The following is a 22,654-nucleotide window of genomic DNA, read 5'->3' on the forward strand; positions in this document are numbered from 1 at the left end:
CCCATTCTGTGGGTTGCCTCTTTGTTTTGTTGACTGTTTCCTTTGCTGTGCAGAAGCTTTTTATCTTGATGAAGTCCCAAAAGTTCATTTTTGCTTTCGTTTCACTAGCTTTTGGAGATGTATCTTGAAAGAAGTTGCTGTAGGCGATGTCAAAGAGGTTACTGCCTATGTTCTCCTCTAGGATTTGGATGGATTCCTGTCTCACATTGAGGTCTTTCATCCACTTTGAGTTTATCTTTGTGAGTGGTGTTAGAGAATGGTCGAGTTTCATTCTTCTGCATGTGGCTGTCCAATTTTCCCAGCACCATTTATTGAAGAGACTTTTTTCCATTGCATGTTTTTTCCTGCTTTGTCAAAGATTATTTGATCATAGAGTTGAGGGTCCATATCTGGGCTCTCTATTCTGTTCCATTGGCCTATATGTCTGTTTTTGTGCCATTACCATGCTGTCTTGGCGATTACAGCTTTTAATATAGCTTGAAATCGGGCAACGTGATGCCCCCAGCTTTGTTTTTCTTTTTCAACATTTCCTTGATGATTCGGGATCTTTTCTGATTCCATACAAATTTTAGGATTGTTTGTTCCAGCGCTTTGAAAAATGTCATTGGAATTTTGATTGGGATGGCATTGAAGGTATAGATTGCTCTGGGCAGCATAGACATTTTAACAATGTTTATTCTTCTGATCCATGAGCATGGAAGATTTTTCCATCTTTTTGTGTCTTCTTCAATTTCTTTCATGAGTGTTCTGTAGTTCCTAGAGTATAGATCCTTCACCTCTTTGGTTAGGTTTATTCCGAGGTATCTTATGGTTTTTGGTGCTATTGTAAATGGAATCGTTTCTCTAATTTCTCTTTCGACAGTTGCATTGTTAGTGTATAAGAAAGCAACTGATTTCTGTGCATTGATTTTGTATCCTGCCACATTACTGAATTGCTGGATGAGTTCTAGTAATTTGGGGGTGGAGTCTTTTGGGTTTTCTACATAAAGTATCATGTCATCTGTGAAAAGAGAGAGTTTGACTTCTTCTTTGCCAATTTGAATACCTTTTATTTCTTTTTGTTTTCTGATTGCTGTTGCTAGGACTTCTAGTACTATGTTGAACAACAGTGGTGAGAGTGGGCACCCTTGACATTTTCCTGATCTTAAGGGAAAGGCTCTCAGCTTTTCCCCATTGAGGATGATATTCGCTGTGGGTTTTTCATAGATGGATTTTATGAACTTGAGGAATGTTCCCTCTATCCCTATACTCTGAAGAGTTTTAATCAGGAAAGGATATTGTATTTTGTCAGATGCTTTTTCTGCATCAATTGAGAGGACCATATGGTTCTTCTCCCTCCTCTTATTAATGTGTTCTATCACATTGATTGATTTGCGAATGTTGAACCACCCTTACATCCCGGGGATAAATCCCACTTGGTCGTGGTGGATGATCCTTTTAATGTATTGTTGGATCCTATTAGCTAGGATTTTGTTGAGGATTTTGGAATCCATATTCATCAGGGATATCGGTCTGAAATTCTCCTTTTTGATGGGGTCCTTTGCCTGGTTTGGGGATCAAGGTAATGCTGGCCTCATAGAATGAGTTTGGAAGTTTTCCTTCTGTTTCTATTTTTTGAAACAGCTTCAGTAGAATAGGTATTCTTTCTTCTTTGAATGTTTGGTAGAATTCCCCAGGGAATCCATCAGGCCCTGGACTCTTGTTTTTTGGGAGGTTTTTGATCACTGCTTCAATCTCGTTACTGGTTATTGGCCTATTCAGGTTGTCGATTTCTTCCTGTTTCAGTCTTGGCAGCTTATAGGTTTCCAGGAAGGCCTCCATTTCATCCAGATTGCTCAGTTTATTGGCAAATAGTTGTTGATGATAATTTCTAGTAGTTGTTTCTATTTCCTTGGTGTTAGTCGTGATCTCTCCCCTTTCATTCATAATTTTATTAATTTGGGTCCTTTCTCTTTTCTTTTGGATAAGTCTGGCCAGTGGTTTATCGATCTTATTAATTCTTTCAAAGAACCAACTTCTAGTTTCATTGATCTGATCTACTGTGTTTCTGGTTTCTAATTCATTGATCTCTGCTTTAATTTTAATTATTTCTCTTCTAATGTGTGGCTTAGGCATCGTTTGTTGTTTTTTCTCTAGTTCTTTAAGGTGTAGAGTTAGTTGGTGAATTCGGGATTTTTCTTTTCTTTTTTTTTTTTAAAGATTTTATTTATTTTTTAGAGAGCGAGAGAGAGAGAAACAGCATGAGAGGGGAGAGGGTCAGAGGGAGAAGCAGACTTCCCGCTGAGCCGGGAGCCCGATGTGGGACTCGATCCCAGGACTCTGGGATCATGACCTGAGCCGAAGGCAGACGCTTAACCCGTCTGAGCCACCCAGGCGCCCCTTTTTCTATTTTTTTGGTGAGGCTTGGATGGCTATGTATTTCCCCCTTAGGACCGACTGCCTTTCCAGTATCCCATAGGATTTGGACCGATGTGTTTTCATTCTCATTGATTTCCATGAATTGTTTAAGTTCTTCTTTGATTTCCTGGTTGACCCAAACATTCTTGAGCAGAGTGGTCTTTAGCTTCCAAGTGTTTGAATTTCTGCCAAATTTTTTCTTATGATTGAGTTCCAGTTTTAAAGCATTGTGGTCTGAGAATATGCAGGGAATAATCTCAATCTTTTGGTATCGGTTGAGACCTGATTTGTGACCCAGTATGTGGTCTATTCTGGAGAAAGTTCCATGTGTGCTTGAGAAGAATGAGTATTCTGTTGTTTTAGGGTGGAATGTTCTGTAAATATCTATGAGGTCCATCTGGTCCAATGTATCATTCAAAGCTCTTGTTTCCTTGTTGATTTTCTGCTTAGATGATCTGTCCATTGCTGAGAGTGGAGTATTGAGGTCTCCTACAATTAACGTATTGTTATCAATATGACTCTCTTTTGGTTAACAGTTGGCTTATGTAGATGGCTGCTTCCATGTTGGGGGCATAGATATTTACAATTGTTAGATCTTCTTGTTGGATAGACCCTTTAAGAATGATATAGTGTCCTTCTGTGTCTCTAATTACAGACTTTAGTTTAAAATCTAATTTGTCTGATATAAGAATTGCTACCCCAGCTTTCTTTTGAGGTCCGCTGGCATGGAAGATGGATCTCCATCCCTTCACTTTCAGTCTGGATGTATCTTTAGGTTCAAAATGAGTCTCTTGTAGACAGCATATGGATGGGTCCTGTCTTTTTATCCAATCTGCAACCCTGTGCCGTTTTATGGGAGCGTTTAGGCCATTCACGTTGAGAGTGATTATCAAAAGATATGAATTAATTGTCATCATGTTGCCTGTGAAGACATTGTTTTTATAGATTGTCCCTGTGGATTTCTGTTGTATATGACTCTTGGGGTCTTTCTCCTTTTATAGAACCCCCCTTAATATTTCTTGCAGGGCCGGCTTAGTGGTCACATATTCTTTCAGCTTCTGCCGGTCGTGGAAGCTCTGCATCTCTCCATCCATTCTAAATGAAAGCCTTGCTGGATAAAGTATTCTTGGCTGCATGTTCTTCTCATTTAGTACCCTGAATATGTCTTGCCAGGCCTTTCTGGCTTGCCAGGTCTCTGTGGATAGGTCTGACGTTATTCTGATGTTCCTCCCTCTGTACGTAAGGAATCTCTTCCCCCAACTGCTCTTAAGATGGTTTCCTTGGTTCTAAGATTTGCGAGTTTTACTATTACATGCCGGGGTGTTGGCCCATTTTCCTTGATCTTGGGAGTGGTCCTCTCTGCCTCTAGGACGGGAATGTTTGTTTCATTCCCCATTTAGGGAAGTTCTCAGCTACGATTTGCTCAAATACATCTTCTAGTCCTCTCTCTCTCTCTCCACTCCCTCTGGGATTCCAATTATTCTGACATTGGAATGCTTCGTGGTGTCACTTATTTCTCTGATTCTATTTTCATGGATTCTGAGTTGTTTTTCCCTGGCCTCCTCTTTTCCCTTTTTATTTATTATACTGTCTTCCAGATTGCTTATTCTCTCTTCTGTCTCAGTTACCCTAGCTGTTAGATTATCTAGATTGGATTGGATCTCATTGATAGCATTTTTAAGTTCTGCCAATTCACCTTTTATTTCTGCCCTTAGAGACTCTATGCTGCCATTGATTTCTCCATTCTAGCCATTGTCTTCACAATTGCTAGCCTGAATTCCATCTCTGACATCTTGGTTATGTCTGCATCCATTTATAAATCTGCAGCATAAGTCATAATCTCTGAGTCTTTTCTGTTTTGGGGGCTCCTCCTCCTAGTCATTCTGTTGATGGGTGTTTGAGGGAATGTATAGAGTCCAAATTATTGACCAGAACCCAAGCAAGATGCACCTGTTTTCTTGGGACCTTAGGGTTGCTGGCCTCTTGTTTTCCCAGCCTGTCTTCTGCGGGAGGGGTCTCCTGCGCTGTTACTCAGGCAACCCTGTTTGGGCGGAGTTGCCCTGCGCCCCTGTGGCGGGGGATGGGCTCAGTGGGAATCAGTCTTTGGGGCTTTTGTTCTCTGGCGCCTTTCCCTGGCGGCTTTCCGCGTCTCTTCCGCGAGTCAGAGCAGAGAGACCTCAGTCTGTTCTTCAGTGAGCTCTCCAGGCCACACTGTCTCCGTTTCTGTCCGTGCTCTATAAACTGCAGCGTCCTGGGTTGTGCGCCCCTCCGCAGCAACCCCAGTCCTGCCTCCAGGTCGGGGCGCGTCTCTGCCCTTTGTGCTTCTAAAACCTCCAGCTGCTCCCAGTTCACGCGCGCGACTCCGCCGCTCGGGGTTTCCACCCCCGGGGGTTGCAGTTCGCAGGTGCGACCCCTCCACTCCCGGGGGCTGCCCTAGAGTCCTTTCCCCGACGCTACCGGTCTGCGAGTCTGTGCCCGTCTGCAGCACGCGAGGCTGTCGCTCACCAGCGGTGTAGGATCCCCACGGCCAGGCACCCTCCCGCCGCCGTTTATCCTCCGATATCTGCCTGCGGAATCACGGCTCCCCGCTTCATACCTCGAAACCAACCGCCTGCGATATTCTATTTGTAGAGATCCACATCTTCTTACATCTCAGGCTGGTTTCGTGGGTGCTCAGAGGGGTCTGGTAGATATCTCAGCTCAATTCTGGGGACCAGCTGAAATAGGGTCCCCTACTCCTCTGCCATCTTTCCCCCCTCTCCTGATCCACCAAAGTTTTTAATTTTATAAAGTCCAATGTGTTTCTTTTTTCTTTTGTTGCCTGTGCTTTCGGTGTCCTACTTTTTAAAATTAAAATAAAAATCACGCCTAACTCAGGGTTACAAACATGTACTCCTTTGTTCTTTCCTACAGTTTTATAGCTGCAGCCCTTCCATTTATGAGCCATTCTGAGTGACGTTTTGTCTACGGCGTGAGGTAGGGCGCCCACGTGAAAATCTAGTTGTCCCAGCACCATTTGTTAAACAGATGACGACTTTCCCCGCAGTCATGTATAATTTGTAAATAAAGTGATACACCCGCATGAGGGACAGCACCATTTTTCTATGTTTGCTTGTTTACTCATCACATAGCTGATCAGGTGGGAGAACTGTGCTCTGGGCCCATGTAGACTTGATGTCTATTCGTGACCTGGGAATCTTGCTAAAATGTCAGTTCTGGTCCTGAAGATTTGGGCTGGGGCCAGAGATTAGGCCTTTTCTTTTCTTTCTTTCTTTCTTTTTTTTTTTTTTTTAACATTTTATTTATTTATTTGAGAGAGTGAGCACGTGAGAAAGAGAGAGCGTGAGCTCAAGTGGGGGTTGAGGGCAGAGGAAGAAGCAGACTCCCCACTGAGCGGGGAGCCCATCCTGGGGCTGCAGCTGCTTAACTGACTGAGCCACCCAGGCGCCCCGAGATTTTGCATTTCTAACTAGCTCTAGGTCACGCCCATGCTGCTCGTCCATGGAACACATTGGAGTGGAGCAGTGGTTCCCGTGTTGAAAACCATGTAAGGAGGTTTTACCAGTCCTGATACCGGCGGGGTCGTACTCACACCGATTAAAGCAGTATTTGGGTGTGGGACCGGGTGGTTTTGCTGTGCCGTCTGGTTTGCGAACCCGCATTCCCCCACCAAGCGGGGCCAGAGGTGCTGTGGACTGCCAGCCTGTTAGAGGTGCAGGTTCTCAGCTACACCAGTCCTGTTAAATCACCGCTGGGAATAAAGTCCACATTCTTTGTATTAATGAGCTCTTTGGAGGATTCTTAATTCATGCCCATGTCTGGGAACCACAGATCTAGGTAATGAGGAAGAAATCGCTGAATCACCTCTCTCTGGTCCTTGGGAATTTTGAAGTGTGGTCTCAGGTCCCTGGATTTGTCACAGAGATGGGGATGAGCGCACCGTGATGCTGTAGGGAGGCTTCTTGCTGTCGAGTTTGTTAGTGTTTGAGGACATATCAGATTTCCGCTGACCCAGAAGAGAGAAGGGCGCAGGATAGGGCAGGGGTGTAGCCCCACCTTTCTGGATTTGCTTCTCGGGTGTCCCCTGAGAAACAGACATCCCCATCGTGTGGACTTTCAGAATATTCCATCTGGAGGCCATGTCTCCCTTAGAGGGTAAGCAAACACAGCCACAAATGGCTTCTTCTGAAACTCCTGGTCAGGAGTGTTTCCTGGGTCATCATCCACAGTGTTGCATTTTGGCGAAATCTCAGTCTCTGACACAGAAGGGATGTGTCATGTTTTAGAGAGATGCGTTTTCAGAAAATGGATCACTTTAGGAAAGTGAGCTTAATGTGAATGAAGGTAAAAGCCTGACTCCACTAGAAAATTGTCCTTGTTATGTCTTGTGAGGGGGTCTATCTCCATGTTAAGCTGCTGCAGCGAGTCTTACCGTGTTGTCGCCATAGATCCTGTTGCTCCTCACGCTGTTGGGAGCTTTTTCATCACGAAGCACTTTCAAAGCTGTGACTCCCTGTTGCCCCTCACTGTGGGCTGGACAGGGTGGTCTTTGCAGCACAGAAGGGGACCAGGCCCTGTGGGGTTCAAGGTGTCTGTCTAAGTCACGGCTGAACCCATAGTGGAGTGCAAAGGTTCCGGGTGCAAAGCCAGGTTTTTCCCACTTGCGATGTTTTGCATGAGGCATTCGGGCATAGAGAATGGGGTGTGTGATCTCTCAATTGTGGATAATTTAATAATGAGTTTTATATTAGAAAACAGCACTTAGATAATTGAATGCACAGGTTGTGCTCCCTCTGTCACTTGTGAGCCCAAATATTAATCTTTTCCTTTACTCCTTTTTAACTGTCTATGTGTATGTATGATCTCCATCTACATACACGCCTGCCCATCTTTTCACTCACCCATCTTTCTTTCTCTCTTCCTTTCTCCCTCCTTCTGTCTTTCCTTCCCTGTATCTATCCACCCACTCATCCATCCATCCATCCACTTATCCATCAACCTATCCATCCATCCATCCATCCACCTACCTATTCATCCATCCATCCACCAATCCATCCATCTCTCTGTTTGTCCATCCATCCATTCATCCATCCACCTACCCACCCATCCCATCCATCCGTCCATTTGTCTATTCACCCATACTTCCATCCATCCCTCCACCCATGCACCCACATTCCCATCCATTCATCCACCCACCACATGCCCATCCATCCATCCATTCACTCATGCATCCAACCATCTATCTATCCATCTACTCATTCACCATCCATCTGTCCATCCACCCACCCATCCATCCATGCACTCATCTAACCATCTGTTCATCCATCCACTTATCCAAGCATCTGCCCAGCCCCTCATCCAGCGATCTATTTACCTATTTTTTTACCTATCTTATAAAAGCTCAAGGATACTGTACCTCATTGTCCTCCTGGGGTGGCCATAGTCCCCAGTGCAGGGCAGAGCACTTAGTAGGTGTGTGAATATTTGTTTCCTTTGCTTCACATTCTAGGAGAATCGGGACTGTCTTGCTGAGGAAGCCATGGGGGATTGTGCCAGTCCAAGTTGTGGTGGGGGTGGGAATGCTAACAAGTATTGGCTTCATGGTTCATTTTATAAATTACTTTTTTATTATTGTAAAATAATAAAGTCATTGTACAGCCTTGTAAAAATACATAAAAAAGCCATAATGAAGAGAGCAAAATTTGTCTCTTTGTGAGACTAACTGATCTGGTGGCAGTCCCCGAGGGCGCGCCCGGGGGTGGGCACCATCCAGCATAGGACGCATGCATTCGGGCCTCACAGGGGAGGAGACAGGTCCAGAGGGTTTTGGGGACCTGCTCAGGTCATCCAGCCTTCCAGGAGCAGAGCTGGGTTTTGCTGCCAGCGGTCCCTTTTCTCCAGGAGGCGCTGCTCACCCACACGTTTGGTTTCCGAGGTCTTTCTCCGGCACTTGGATGCTCCCAGGAACACCCAAGGGCCCGGGGTGCGCACACTTCAGCCTGCAGCGCACGGAGCCCCCACCCCTCTCCTTGTCCGCACGTCTGGACAGATTGGAAGCCAGTAGCCAGTGTCCTTGTGCTGTGCTTCCAGGTCCCCCCACTTCTCACCCCTGCAGACCCCTCCTGCTGGTGCCTTTCGAAGCTCAGCCGCTTGTTTGCTGGAGCCAAAATGTGACTGGGCCATGTCTGGGCGAGAGCGTTTATTATGTGTTCGAGACTGTCTGAAAAGACGAGAGCCGTTTCTACTCCACTGGGCAGTCAAGTTGAGAGAGACTGGGACCATCTTGAGGTTATACTCGTTGAGGTTCCAGTATATTTATCAAAACTGAAGTAATTTCAAAATGTAAACACTGAGGAATGTTTTTGGAGGATTGTGGTGCAGGTGAGCTCAGGCCCCAAGCTCGTTAGAGGCATGGGCACGTGGTCATCAATCACACAGTGTGAGCCCCTGACGGCCACGTGTTTGCAGTTGATGGATGAGTATCTTCTTGGGATGGTTCCATCAGCCCCATGTGGGGTCTCATTGGACGTCCCCTTCCTGAAGGGTGTGTAAGCTGGGGGGGGCTCTCCCACCCTCACCCGGGTGGGTCCCGGTCAGGTTTGAATGTGGCAAGTCTGCAGTGCGTCCTTTGGGCAGGGCTGTTTGAGAAAGGGACCGCTTGTCCTGGGTGCCGTCTGAGGGCTGGAGGTCCCCCTCAAGTACATAAGATACCCTACCATTAACGGGGTGCCTAGCTTTCTACTCAGCGGCTCTTACATGCCCAGCACCATCCCAGGGTTTGGCTCTGCCAAAGGGGTCTTTAATCTGGAGTCCGAGGTATGACTCCAGCTCAGTTCCCGTTGCAATGGCCATGGGTGGACAGCCAAATAAGAAAGAAGAATCCTAATCGTTTTGAGGGTTGACATTGCCCCAGATGAGCATCAGGCCTAAATTGACCTTATACATGAGGGGCCGGCTTCTTCAAGTTGCTGTAAGAAATTTGATGAGAAGCGTAAACGCTGGTGGCTCCTGAGGACCCGGCCTTCCACGTCCTTCACCTGCCCCCAAAGGACCCGAGCCCTCGCCAATGCCGTCAGAAGCCCCAACAGCTCCCTCTCCCCGCTCTAGCGGGTGGGGGTCTCTCCCCAAGTTTGCATCTGTCTGCACGTCTGCCCCATTTCCACATCTCTGCCCCCATGTGGAGCTCCTGCCCTGCTCCACGCCGTCTCAACCCCTGACACCCCTGCACCTCACTGTGACACATCCAGGTGCAGGGTGAGTCCCCCGGTGAGTTTAAAGAGCCCTCAGAACAGTGCTCCTTTACGTGTAAAGAAGCCTGGGGATTAGGGCTAGATGGGGGTGGCGAGCTGAATTCATGATGTGGTTGTCCTTCCTAGGGACAGCCGGGGACGCGACCGGGGTGAGGTGAGAAGGGAATTCAGCCCCAGGTCAGATGCCCCGGTTCTTTTATTCTCAAAACGCGCTTGAAGTCAGAACGACTCATCATCAACCAGTAGTGTTTCTGGGTCCTGGGGACATGCACGTTGTCATATTGCCCTTGACACTCTTCTAGAGGGTAAAAGCCTCTCCAGTGAAGCACATCAGGGCAGTGTGCCTTGCTCGGCAGTGGCTATGATGGGCACTCGGCAATGGCTATGATGGGCTGACCGAGCGGGAGAGAAGGTGGTTTTAACCGAGTACTGCCCTCCCCGTCACAGCCAGCAACAGACTGGTCTGGAGTCGGCTGCCCAGGGCGGTGGGGGACCCTTCCTAACATTGTCCACATGGGGATGGGCTCCATGGTTCTGTCCCCCGGGCTTCTGCCCCAGCCCTGCTGCTGGTCATTTATCATGCTGACCCCATTCAGGTCTCTGCCTGCTCAGACCCAGACCTCCATGGGGCACAGACTCCAGGCCTCCCCTACCCTTGTGTGCCTGCAGCCTGAGCCGGGCGTCCTCCAAGATGCCCATAAGCGTTGTGACTTTGAGATGCAGAAGGGCAGGCCTCTGCCTTTCGGACCTTTAACTGTAGCCCCAGTGGGTCGCTGCTCCCCACAGTAAGCATCTGGATGGTGCCGTGGGATTCTGTGTCCTGAGAGCGAGGGCAGCTTCTCAGACCCGCTGCCCACAAAGCGATAATGTGGAAACTCTGTCTCTGCCCATTTTGATTTGCATGGGACCCCGAGCATCACCACCATTGTCACCCTTGAGACCGTGCTAACCGCGGGGATACCGGGGCTAACGGGTGGGAGCTGCGAATACCCTGGGGTCGGTTCTTCAAGCTCACTCTCAGACTTGGCACTTGGTTCGTGAGCCGTGTGCCTTGGCCGTCTCCCCGGTGCGGGTTCTGAACTACGTTGTGTTTGGGTCCCGCAGAGACCCCACTGACCTTAGCTGCTCAGCTGGACGAGCCCGCGGAGGTGATCAAAGCTCTCAGAAACGGCGGGGCTCACCTGGACTTCCGCGCCAGAGATGGGATGACCGCCCTGCACAAAGCCGCCCGAGCCAGGAACCAAGTGGCCCTGAAGGTACATTCCGGAGCCCGTCTCCCCCGCGGGCACCCCTTCCCTATCTGATCCCCGGCTTCCACACCGGTTCCCTGTCCCCATCCCATGATGACCACCCGAGCTGACCCCGAATTGTGTTCCCACGTGGGTTTGGACATCTAGTCGGGGCCCCAGACCCTCTCTTCTTGGGAATTTTAGAATTTGGTGTTTATAAAAGGTCATCTGTCCCTCTCGTTTGGCCAGAGGCTTGTGATTTCTGCCAGGAAGGGTAGCACTGAAAGCCACCCCCTCGTGCCCCCTGGGAGGAGGCTGCAAACCCAGGCCACAGGCCCTGAGCCAGCCTTGTTGCTGTCGCCAACCCCTCCCCGGTCTCTGGAAGCCCACCCTGGGGGGTGCTTTCACCCCTCACCCTCCCCACGGCCCTCTGCATGCTTTATCTGCCCTGGCCCCAAGTGTGGGGGGCCCCCAAGAGCCCTGGCTGGGAGGGAGGGGGACCCGCTGTTGGGGGCTGACCCCCAACACGATGCTTGTCTTGGAAGTCACGGATTTCTCAAGTTCACATCAGCTGTACCTCGTCCGCTGCCTTAGTCCGAAATCCACGCTGGGATGGTTTTATGCTGTAGGTTGAATAGTACAGCTTTTCCCTTTCTGCAAAAGCTGCCTGCACTTCGTTGCTCTCAGCCAGTACGGGGTTTTGGGTGGGGGGGTCAGCAGGGCGCAGCAGGTCCCTGCGTGCCCCCCACGCGTGTCTGTCTGCAGAGCGTCTCCTGACGTCCCGGATGCACGTGCATCCTGTCACCTGGGCTCCACCTGCTACTTCAGGGCCGGGAACCTCACCACCGGAAGCTGGCCCCTGCTTCACTCTGGGAGGCCCGGGGAACGTGCGGACCCGCGGGCCTGCTCAGCCTCGGCCGGCGGGAGAGTGACCCCCATGCTTCGTTCTTGATTCACTCCCTGCAGAAGGGGTCATGAGACCTGTGTTTGGTGTTGTTTTCTAGACCCTTCTGGAGCTGGGAGCATCGCCTGATTACAAAGACAGCTACGGGCTCACGCCGCTGTACCACACCGCGATTGTCGGGGGGGATCCCTACTGCTGTGAACTGTTGCTCCACGAACACGCCACCGTGTGCTGCAGGGACGAGAACGGCTGGCACGAGGTCCACCAGGTGCGCGCACCGCACCCCTAACACGCCTGCCCTCAGCCTCTCACCCGGCGCCCACAGCTGCCCTCCCAGCGTTCTGTTCCGTTTGGAGCGTCGCCGGCAATTAAAAACGGGGATATTTACCTAGAAACACACGTTTCTGACCTCTGTAGAGAAATCGGAAAGTTAGGCAGGCCTCTTGCATTTCTGTAGGGCAGTGATCATCTGGAGCTGTGGAGTGAACCCGCCCTTCATAGGCGCTGGGAGCTCTCCGTGCATCTAGCGTCTCGGGGACCCCAATAGAGCTTGGCGCCAGGTGCTTTCTGCGCACAGGTGACCCGGCGCACTGCCCAATTTCTAATACGGGTGACCCGGCGCGCTGCCCGATTTCTGATACGGGTGAGCCAGTGTGCTGCCTGATTTCTGATATGGGTGCCCCGGTGTGATGCCCAATTTCCATGCATAGGACCCAGGTTTCCCTGATCCCACCTGGCACCCGTGGGGCTGGGGGTGTGTCCGCTGCAGTCTTATAAAGAAACAGCATCCACCTGATGGCTCAGATGAAGAGTTGTTAGTGCATCCAGAGCAGGGGAGGAAGTTGTGGTCCCAGAAGCAGGGACAGCTGAGGTGGGAGGGTGGCCGCAGGCAGGAACTGCCCTGGCTTCTCTCTTGTCCTGCCCTCCTATTGGCTGAGCCGTGTGTGAGCCAGCCAACCAGGGAGCCCAGTGGTGCAGGTGTCCAGGTCAGGGTCTCTGGGCAGAGGAGGGTGGACAGTGGGTCTGGGGGAGCAGGGCCGAGGAAGGCAAGGGGAAAGGCCTGGAATGGGGGGGTGTCTCTGAACTGTTCTCCGGATGGGCAGTGCCACCTGTCCATTTCCCTCAGCCACTGTGACCTTACACACTTGCCTGGTCCGGGTGGGGTCATGCCCCCCACCCACTGTGGTCAGAGGGCCGAGCAGTGCTGAGGGGTACCAGGTGGGCTGTGGGGTGCAGGCAGGTCCACCCCGCTTGGCCTTTTGCATGCTGGGTCAGCCCTGACTCGTCAGCAGCCTGGGGAGGCATCCAGTTCCATCCCGCGGTGTGAGCTGGGGCCCCGCAAAGCTGCTCCTGGCCACCTCCAGCCCACACCCAGGGAGGGACCCTCGGGGGAGTGAGTAGCGATGAGTGCCCTGGGGTCTGCATTTGTTCACCCTTAAAGTGGGTGTCAGCGGGCCCGTGGTGCCCTCGGGCTGTGGGAAGGATCTAATGTAAGTGCAGTGCTGAGCCTCCTCTCTGCTCATCCTGCCCGTTCTCACTCTGGCCCCCATGGCTGCACGTCTGAGTGCTTTCGGGTCATTCCAGAGTCATTTCCTGGCCTGTCCCAAACCCCGGTTTGAAATGTAGTTTTAATACCATGCAGGTACAGTGAGGCCAACCGATCGGGAGATGGCTGCCATTGGAAAAAGGGTGTGTTACTCACAGATCCTGGGAGGAGGGGCAGATGGGGCAGGGGGGCCACATGGGAAGCACCGGGCTGGGTCAGGAGGCAGCAGGAGCGGGGGGAAATGGGGCCAAGAGTCTTCACTGTGACTTTTGTAGGATGGAACAGGCCGAGGCATGGCTGGTCTGGATAATGTCAGGGGCTCAGGGGCACTGGGGCTGTCCCTGACTGTCTGGGCTGACCAGGGCAGGTGGGTCGTGGCCCTGAGGGCGAGAGCCCAGTAAGGCAGGTGGGGGTGATGGCTCTGTGTGGGCCGGTTTGTGTCTGAGAGCCGCCCTCTGGGCCAGTCCTGTGCGGTCAGAATTGACTTGCCTGGGGAGGGGCAGACCCCCCCCCCCCAGTGTCGGCAAGGCCCCACATGCCAGGGCATCAGAAATACAGAAGATGGGAATGTGGAGTTGCTAGAGCTTGAACCCTGCAGCAGGGCCCCAGCTTTGGAGAGTTCTCCGGGCCGGGTTCGCCCTCCACCAGCCGGAGGCCTCCCACCAGCGTCCCTTTCCCCTCTGGTGCATTCGACAGTCTGGCCTCTGGTCACCCTGAGATGAAGAAGCATCAATGTGTTGGGGTGGGCGGGGGGCGATCCTGGTGGTCACTTCCTGCAGTGTGGGCTCCAGCCGTGATTTCTGGTCCCCGCGTGTGCTGGGTCGCATCCCTGAGACCCCGAGCGCGGGTTCCGAGCCTGCGGGCACTGAAGCCACCAGACCTCTTGGTCCCAGGGCCCCAGCCCCTGGCGCTGAGTTTGAGCTTGGAGGGGGCGCTCCCAGGCCTGAGCATCCCGCTTCCCGTGGCGCCCATCAGGATGGTGTCATGTCCCCCAGGTGGTGGGTTTCTTTTCCACGATGTCCTGGGAGGCCAGTTCCCTCTCTACTAGAGGTTCTCGATTTTCCGGGTAAAGTCCCTGCCTCCCGAGCCCCGCTGTCTCATCTGCCGTGGCTGAGACTGGCTGTGAGGTGGTGGAGGCAGGCGCAAAGCAGAGATCAGTAGACCGGCCGTCCTCCTCCAAGATTCTCAGCACTCAGTCAGCTCCCATGCCGTCCTGATCTGCTTTATCGGCTCCACCTTTCACACCCTGGAGCAACCCCAGCGGACACCTGCTGGCCTCCATGACTCAGACGAGGTAACCGGCCCGGAGAGGGGGAGTAACCTGCCCAAGGCCACAGCTGAGTCCACTCCCGGCCCCTCTCAGCACCGCCTCCAGGCTTGCAGACGGAAGCCGCCCCTGCCGTGACACCCGGCGGTGGCAGGAGGAAACAGGAGGCAGGTTTTGCACAGAGCTAGCAGGAGAAGCACCTTGGAGTTCTGGGGTCCGCAGTTCTGCATTTGACATCTGTCCCTCCGCCTCGTGCCCTGGAGTGGGGGCGGCTCCTTCCCAGCCGCCTGGCTCCACGCCCTTGGACGGATCCTGCTCGCCCACAGCCAGGCCTGCTCACAGGTCCTGCGGTGGTTCTGCTTCCCGCCAAGGCCAAGGCCAGGCGCTGAACTGTCAAGCGAGGCCCTTCCGATCCCGCACCTGCCGCGCAGCGCCTGGGGACGCCCGCCCCCTGCAGGCCGACTGTGGAAGCGCGCGTTTTTGTATGTGGCTTGTCTGCAAACTCTTGAGTTGTTCAGATTACCCTAACTGCTCAACATGGAAGGAGTGGAAAATTCGAAGAAACAGAAAGAAGAAAGTAAAAAACACCCAAACACATCCCCACGACCCAAGAACATCAAGATAAGGGAGGACGCGTCCTCCTGTGCGTCTTGCCTGCACCCTTGGCGGGCCTGCGGACCACGGGTTTGGCTGCGTCAGGACTCCAGGGTAGGTTACGGGAGGCTGAGGGCTCTGGAGAGGGTGGCTGCCCCCAGTCTGGGGACAGCTGCTCCGTGGAGGAGCCGCCCTGGGGTCCCACGCGCCTTCAGGCAGGCGGTGCTCTGTGCTGGCTCTGGGAGAGCTCCATCCCGCCCGCCCTCCTTCGCGAGTTCCTCTGACAGTGTTTCAGGGAGGGGCGTTCCCTCCTTCTGTTGTCAGTCCAGGGGATTGGCCTGTGAGTTAGCCACTCCCCCTCGCCCGGCCACGCCTCAGTCACTGTCTCAGTCCTCATCTGCTTCGTTGCGGTCATCATCACCATCATCACCGTCACCTGGCCATTGTCACAAAGAATATGTGACACCACTTAACCGCTTTGTTCACAGGCTTTACTATAGATCTCATCTGATTTCCTCAAGAATTCCTTTTTTTCCCAAAGATTTTATTTATTTATTTGCGAGAGAGAGATCACGAGCAGGGGTGAGGGGCAGAGGGAGGAGCAGACGCCCCGCTGAGCAGGGAGCCCGACGTGGGGCTCGATCCCAGGACCCCGGGATCATGACCCCACGCCCCACTGCGAGCAGCCAAGCCCCCCGGCCCCAGCAGTTGGAGCTGCAGGAAGTGCCTTACCTTGCTTTGGGGGTTCTGCCACATGCTGCCCTGGGGCGTCAGATCCGAATCCCGTGCCCCTACCCCGCCCGGACGAAGGGAAGTAATCAATGCTTCCTTTTGCGGGGGGGCCTGCGGAGGGATTGAAGCCCACCAAGCAGGTGTCCTTCCAACCAGCCCTGATTCTTGGGGCTGAGAGGAGATGCCAGGAGGGGAGGAGAGGGGTGAAGAGCCCAGGCCGGGATGGAGGGGTGCCACCTTCTCCCCATGGTTGGAGCCTGTGCTCTACCCTAGTGTTGCCAGGGAAGTCTGCGAGAGACGTCTTCTGTCCAGAACTCATGTTATAAAAGCCGTGGGCTCCATAGGGAAAGCGACCACTACCGCAGCTGTCAAAACATAGCTTCCCTTTTGGAGTTCTTAGCATGACATTTTGTATGTATGTCATTGCAGGCTGAAACTTACAGATTAGTTGATCTGAACTGATTGTATTGGTTTGTTTGGGCAGTTTTGACGAAATCCCACCAACGGGGCTCACACAACAGACGAGTACTGTCCCCCGGTCCTGGAGGCTGAAGCCCAGGATGCGCGTGCGGGCAGGCGGGGTCCCCCTGAAGCCTCTCTCCTCGTGTGTATGTGTGCGTGTGGACGGCCGTGCTCTCCCTGGGTCCTCACAGGGTCGTCCCTGCGTGCGGGTCTGTGTCCTGATCCCCTCTTCCTAGAAGGACCCCGGTCACCCTGGATCAGGGCCACCTCAGTGGCTTCATGTTACCTTAATCATCTCTTCAAGGTCCCCATCTCCACATATAGTCACATCCTGGGGTGCTGGGGGTCAGGGCTCCAGCAGAGGAATTGGGGAGGACATCGTTCAGCTCCTAACCCTGGCCAACACAGAGCTGGCCGCTTCCTGGTTGACCTGCCATCCACACACTCATTTGCACATTTCCCCGAGGCCCTTTGGGCTGGCAGCAAGACCACCACTGGCCTTTGAAAACCGTGGAACCCAGGGCCATGGGGCAGCCAGTGGCTCGAGTCAAGCAAGCCACGTGTGCGCATGTTTGGGCAAGGGTGTCCCTGTGCTGCCGGGCACCTTACTTGCTGACCAAGCGAGGGCTGAAATGACGTATTGTTTTTGAACCATCGGATGGAGATGTCTCCTGTTCACATTATAAGCACATGCTTCACATAGGAGAAATGCCTAGGCGTGGTGTGGATTAAGTAATTTGGTTGGTGGCACAGAATCATGCAGAAGCATTTGCTGCTCACTTGCAATGCAGTGAACTCCGCATTGTTTCCACGTGCCTTGCACAACCTGGGGTGCTTCTCAGCTTGCTGCCCCCTTGGGGTGTAGGTGTGTCACAGCAGGTGCCCAGCAGGTGGCAGTAAAGCGCTGGAAGGAAGGCGCGCCCTTTTCCCTAATTTCCACCAAATTGTGTGGTTGGCTAGTGATGGGGCGGGTATTTGGCATAGCAGGGATGAACCGCAGGTCTCTTGGGGAAACTTCTCCAAACACGCACGCCCAGGAGATTTGCAGGGAGTAGGTGTGGAGTGGAGCCCCCCGCACGTGCATTTCCCAAAAAGCACCTCATCCAGATGGTTAAGATACAGGAGTGTAAGGGGTACTGTATGTCAGGTTTCAGCTCTCTGGCTCTGGCAGCCCTTCTTAGCTGTCTCTCGAAGGCCAGGAGCCGCAACGCCCATTTCAAGGGGGAAATGGTTAGCATAGCCTATTTTGGGGCTGGACAGATTTCTTACTTTGGTGAGCTTTGAGGTCTTTGTGTCAAACAAGGATGAGGTTCTCTTTCTAAATTGTGAAGGACTTTATCAGTTTCAAACTCACAGAAGAGTTGCTAGAATGCTAGAGAACCCCACATACCTTCACTCACAGACCGTGTTCGAGTTTTGTCCATCGTCACAATAACGTCCCTCATACTGAAAGGATCCCATCCGGGACCCCGCATGGAAGCCTTCCATCGGGGACCCCTGCGAAGATTATGGGGCACTCAGCTTGGAGATTGCCTCGCAACTTGGGTTGGGTCGGTGTTTCTTCTCGATGAGGTCCGGGGTGTGCATTTTGGTAGGAATATTGTAGGAGTGATTGTGTAGGGATATCGCATTCCTGGCATCCTGTCAGGGGGCATGTGGTGACCCTTGCCCATTACCGGTGACATTCACTCTGACCTCTTGGCCAGGTGGAGTCTGCCAGGCTTCTCTCTTTCCTTCTGTAATTAGGATTTTGTGGGGTCTCTGAGGCTGTTAAGTCCCTTTCCTCATCCCCCATCCACGGATGGTCTTAGCATCCATTGGTATTTCTCGCCTGCATTAATGATCACTGTCATGGCCACTAAATGGGGGTTTTCTACTCCCATCCTCTGGGGAGAGCCAATGAGCCCAGGCTCCTTTGATTTAAGGAACAGTGCTGTCAACTCAAACTGGTATAACGGGAAATAAAAGTCCTGGCCAGGCTCTCTATGTCCCGAGGAGTCCAGGCATGGCTGGAGCTCGGACGGCCCAGTGACGGGCTGTATGTGCGTCTGCCCTTGGCTCCACGTCTGTCCGCCCTCCCTCCCTTTCTCACCCCTGTGGCCCTGCTCCTTTGCTGGGGGCCCCAGCAGCTCTGGGGTTCTGCGGGTTGTGGAGGCCCCTGGGCTGTGCCCACGGCAGCAGTGGGCGGGGCAGCCCCCCGATCTCTGAGAGTGGGGCTGGGGTCCCCACAAGAATTGCAGGCACTGTTGCCACGGGAGGGGAGGGTGGGCAGCAACCGTGTCCGGGTAACCACCTGCTTCGTGAACTAGTGCGCCTGCTCCACGGGGGGCGTGGCGTTAGAAGTGCTTGTTTCTCGGGTTCTCTGTGTAAGCTCGTCCCAGTAACAGTTCGAGCATCTTTCCCAACGTCTTTCCTTGGCGAGGTGCCACAGTCCACCCCAGGTATCCGGAATGCGCGGTAGAGAGAGCTGCCCGGCCTGCCCCTCGGTGGCCTGTTTTCCTACTGCCGTGGGCTTCAGTGGCCACCCTCGGCCTGAGAAGTGTGTGTCAGGACCCGCTTCCTGGCCTTCCCGGCTCCCATCCACATTGTCACCGCTCACGGGGACCCTGGCCCTCCCACCTCTAGTGCTGTCCATCGCTGGCCACACGCTGGCCTTTCCTGACGTGCCGGGAAGTGGGTGGATGGGGTGGGGCCTGGTTGGAACTGACTGCCCGCTCAGGGTTGTGGGCTGCCCTGGTACCACGCAGAGTGCCCAGGACCCCGGCTGAGCTGTCACAGCGCGGGGCCTCCTGGCTCCCCGAGAACTGCCATGGGCAGGGGCTGGCCTGGTGCCGAGCAACCCGTGGGCCCTTTGGGGTCCCTTATCCTACGTGATTCTCATAAGAACATTCTCATAAGAATGTAGGGTTTATGTCTACAGGTGAAGACATAGGCTCATGGGGGAACATTCTGGAAAATGGAAGGTCCATGACTTGGGTGCAGATCTCTTTGACCCCAGAGCCTTGTTGGTTCAGGAATAGCACACATCACCGCCTTGAAGGACCCCGGGAGGGAGAAATCTCACTGTGGGGCTGCCTGCCCCCTGCCTCCTGAACGCTCCTCAGGGGGTGGGTTACATTTCGTAGCAACAATGGGGCCTGCCCCTCGCCTGGAGGCCAGGCTTGGCTCCCTTCCCTGGAAATAGCAGGGGCTGTATGTTCCCCTTCTTGCTGTTTTCACGCCCCCTCTCGGGGCCAGGACTTTGGATAAGTGGGGCCAGAGATGGAGTGTCCTGGTTTGCATTTTGTGGGGTTGGCCACTGAGGCCAGCAGGGAGATAGCGCGTGTGTCCCTGGGCTTCGGGTCCCCAGGTTCAAAGGAAAGGAGCATTGGGGCCCTTCGCAGACCTGCTGTCCAGGAGCCCAGCATAAGTCCTTAGTCCTGTGATGAGCTCCCCCACCCTGATCCCAGCCAGGGGTCTGATGGCCCCCCTGAGGCTCAGGACGCTGTGGGTGGCCCTGCATTTGGGGTCCTGGTCTCACATGGGGGGTGGGCTGGGGTCGGCCGAGCACATGTTGAACTTGGAGACTGGTGTGTGGGTTTCCCATTGACAGCGCGGACTCTCGTTGCAGGCCTGCAAATATGGCCACGTGCAGCATCTGGAGCACCTGCTCTTCTACGGGGCCGACATGGCGGCCCAGAACGCCTCAGGGAACACGGCCCTGCACATCTGCGCCCTCTACAACCAGGTCAGTGCGGGCACGCTGGTGGGTGCGCTCCCCCAACACCCTGTCCGGCCGTGTGGGTGCCGGGGCTGGGGCCGGGCTGAGCGCCCTGCAGGGTGCTGTCTGGCTCAACAGAGGTGCCCTAACAGAGCCCCACAGATGGTCCTGGAGGCTGGAGGTCCACGATCAGGGTGCGGGCACGTTCCCTTCCCAGTGAGAGCTCTTTGCTGGCTGCAGATGGCGCCTTCTGTGTCCTCACACGGTGGGGAGTGAGCAAGAGCACTCTGTGGTCTCTTCTGACAAGGGCGCTGTCCTGTCAGCTCAGGACCTCACTGGACCCTCAACCCCTCCTCAAGGTCCATTTCCAAAATCGCTCGCCTTGGGGGTACGGGCTTCAGGGAGGAAGCTAGGGGGAATCCTCCAGCCCTTAGCAGCTGCTGCTTTGAGAATGGGTTACCCCGTCATAGCAAAGAGGAAGCCGAGTTGCGGGGAAGAGAAAGGAGCGGTCCCAGAGCTGGAGCTGGGCTGGAAACCCTGGTCTGCTCCCCTCCCAGGCCTCACTGCCACACTGTCCACTTCCAGAAGCGAGCTGGGGAGCCGGGATCCTCTCGTTTCCATCCTCCCCAGCCGAAGGTGCAAACTCTGCCCACCCTGGGGTGGCCGTCTGCTGGGACGTGTGGGGCAGAGGGGCAGGGACGTGGCTGACCGGGCTCCCGAGGTCGGTCTGGCACCCCACCAAACTTGCACCAGACCAGCATGTAACAAAGGCGAATTACCACCACTGTGTGTGCAAACACGCTCCCAATGGCCTTTTTCTCTTTAGCTGTGGTAACATGTGCATGACAAAATCATTTAGATTTTAACCACTTTTACAATGTAGTTCAGTGGCATTAAGCACATTCACATCACTGTGCAACCAGCAGCGCTATCCTTCTAGGACTTTCCATCTTCCCAACGGAAACTGTGTCCCGAGAAGCACCCCGTCCCCCTCGCAGCCCCTGGCGCCCACCGTCTACCTTCTGTCTCCACGAATCTGACTCCTCTGGGGACTGCATCTGAGTGGGTTCCTGCAGCATTTGTCCTTACATGCCTGGTTTATTTCACTGAGCGTAATGTCCTCAAGGTCCATCCATGCGTCGCATGTGTCGAATGTCCTTTCTTATGGCTCAATAATATTTCATTATGCGGATGGACCACATTTTGTTTATCCATTCATCCCTTGATGGACACATGGGTGCTTCCGCCTCTTGGCTGTTGTGAATAATACTGCCATGAACGTGGGTGTACGAGTATCTCTTCAAGACCCTGCTTTCCTCTTCGGGAGGGGGACTGTACCTACAAGTGGAACCCCAGCATGAATAAAAAGAAGCACGTACTCTTCAGTGTTAGACCAGAAACTAAGGGAAGCTGGAGATGAGCTAGTTTGGTATGCCCTGAGGGGTAGGACATGATCCCTGGCCTCTAGGAGCACGAATCCCAAATGGCGAGGGAGCAGCACCCTGGACCGTGTGAGCACCCTGCTGGTCCCGCCGAGAGGCACGGTGGTGGGGCTGAAGACGGTGGAGAGGCTCGTGGAGGCCGTGGGAAGGGCCTGGGGCTCCCAGGAGGCCGTGGGTTGCAGGACCTGCTTGGGGCAGGGCGGAGGGGTGGGGAAGGAGGGTCAGTGTCCTTGAGGCTCAAGGTCAAGATAACTCCTGGATGCCAGTATCGAAGGTGTTCTCTGCTCCAACTTTCTTTTCTTCATGTCTCTCTGATTTCAAGGAACTTTGAGTCTGGAGGATGGTGGGGTCTGGACACTATACTAAACAGCTGAGCAGAATGTGGGGGTCTCCACCAACTGGAGGAACAGAGGGGAGATCTTTCGGGGGCCTCTAAGCTGTGTGCACTTTGCTTGTCTTCTCTGCCATCGGCATCATCTTCCCAGAACGAAGCCATCTTTTTGGGTGAAATCTTCAGCCTTTGTCTACACCTAAGTCCTTTCCCTGGCCCTTCCAAGACCAGACCCCTCCAACCACTTTACTTCCAGCTATGAAACCCTCCTAGATTCTTTGCCGTAGAAAACTTCTATGCATCCTTCAAGACCCAACTCAGATATCCCACCCTTAGTCAAGCCTTCTCTTAATGAGCCCCTGAGAGCATTAGCTGTTGTTTGCTCTGCAGCCCTTTGCAAGATAACCAGGATGAACTGCCATTATGCCTTGCCTGTTTTCCCTGCTAGCACCCTGTCCCCCTTGGACCCAGCTTCTCAGAGGTATAGATTGCCATCTTTTAGGGTCTCTTCTGTGGCTGGCATGGCAGAGCAGCTCAGCCAGAGGGGGTTGGGGGCGTGTTTCAGCAGAGCTTCCTCCTTAATGCGAGCAAATCGGTGGGATTTGCGTGCAGCGTGGGCAGTCGGTGCTGCACGGTGTTTTTGGACGTCAGGGTGGCTTTGTGAGCATGGAGGTACCTAGCTGGGCCGCATTCAGAAAACGCACATCATGAGACTTGGCTTTGGCGGGTAAAACATCTGTGCCTACATGTGCTTCTCAATTGTTGCCTTAGAGGGGAAAAGCGTTCCTTAATTTTCCCCG

The 22,654-nt window shown here is 53.5% G+C and overlaps 1 protein-coding gene across 1 annotated transcript in view; it reads left to right on the forward strand.

The window, feature by feature from the left end:
* The window catches only part of SHANK2 (SH3 and multiple ankyrin repeat domains 2), a 500,779-nt gene that overhangs the window by 106,829 nt on the left and 371,296 nt on the right, over nucleotides 1-22,654 (forward strand). The window contains exons 7-9 of the mRNA XM_064576041.1: nucleotides 10,752-10,903; nucleotides 11,881-12,048; nucleotides 19,992-20,108. Of these exons, the coding sequence (XP_064432111.1) occupies nucleotides 10,752-10,903; nucleotides 11,881-12,048; nucleotides 19,992-20,108 (437 nt within the window). The remainder of the gene's footprint in view (nucleotides 1-10,751; nucleotides 10,904-11,880; nucleotides 12,049-19,991; nucleotides 20,109-22,654) is intronic.

Source organism: Mirounga angustirostris, unplaced genomic scaffold, assembly GCF_029215605.1.
Source record: "Mirounga angustirostris isolate CCGP_5_RB_7025 unplaced genomic scaffold, mMirAng1.0.hap1 SCAF_13, whole genome shotgun sequence".
Classification (NCBI taxonomy): Eukaryota; Metazoa; Chordata; class Mammalia; order Carnivora; family Phocidae; genus Mirounga; species Mirounga angustirostris.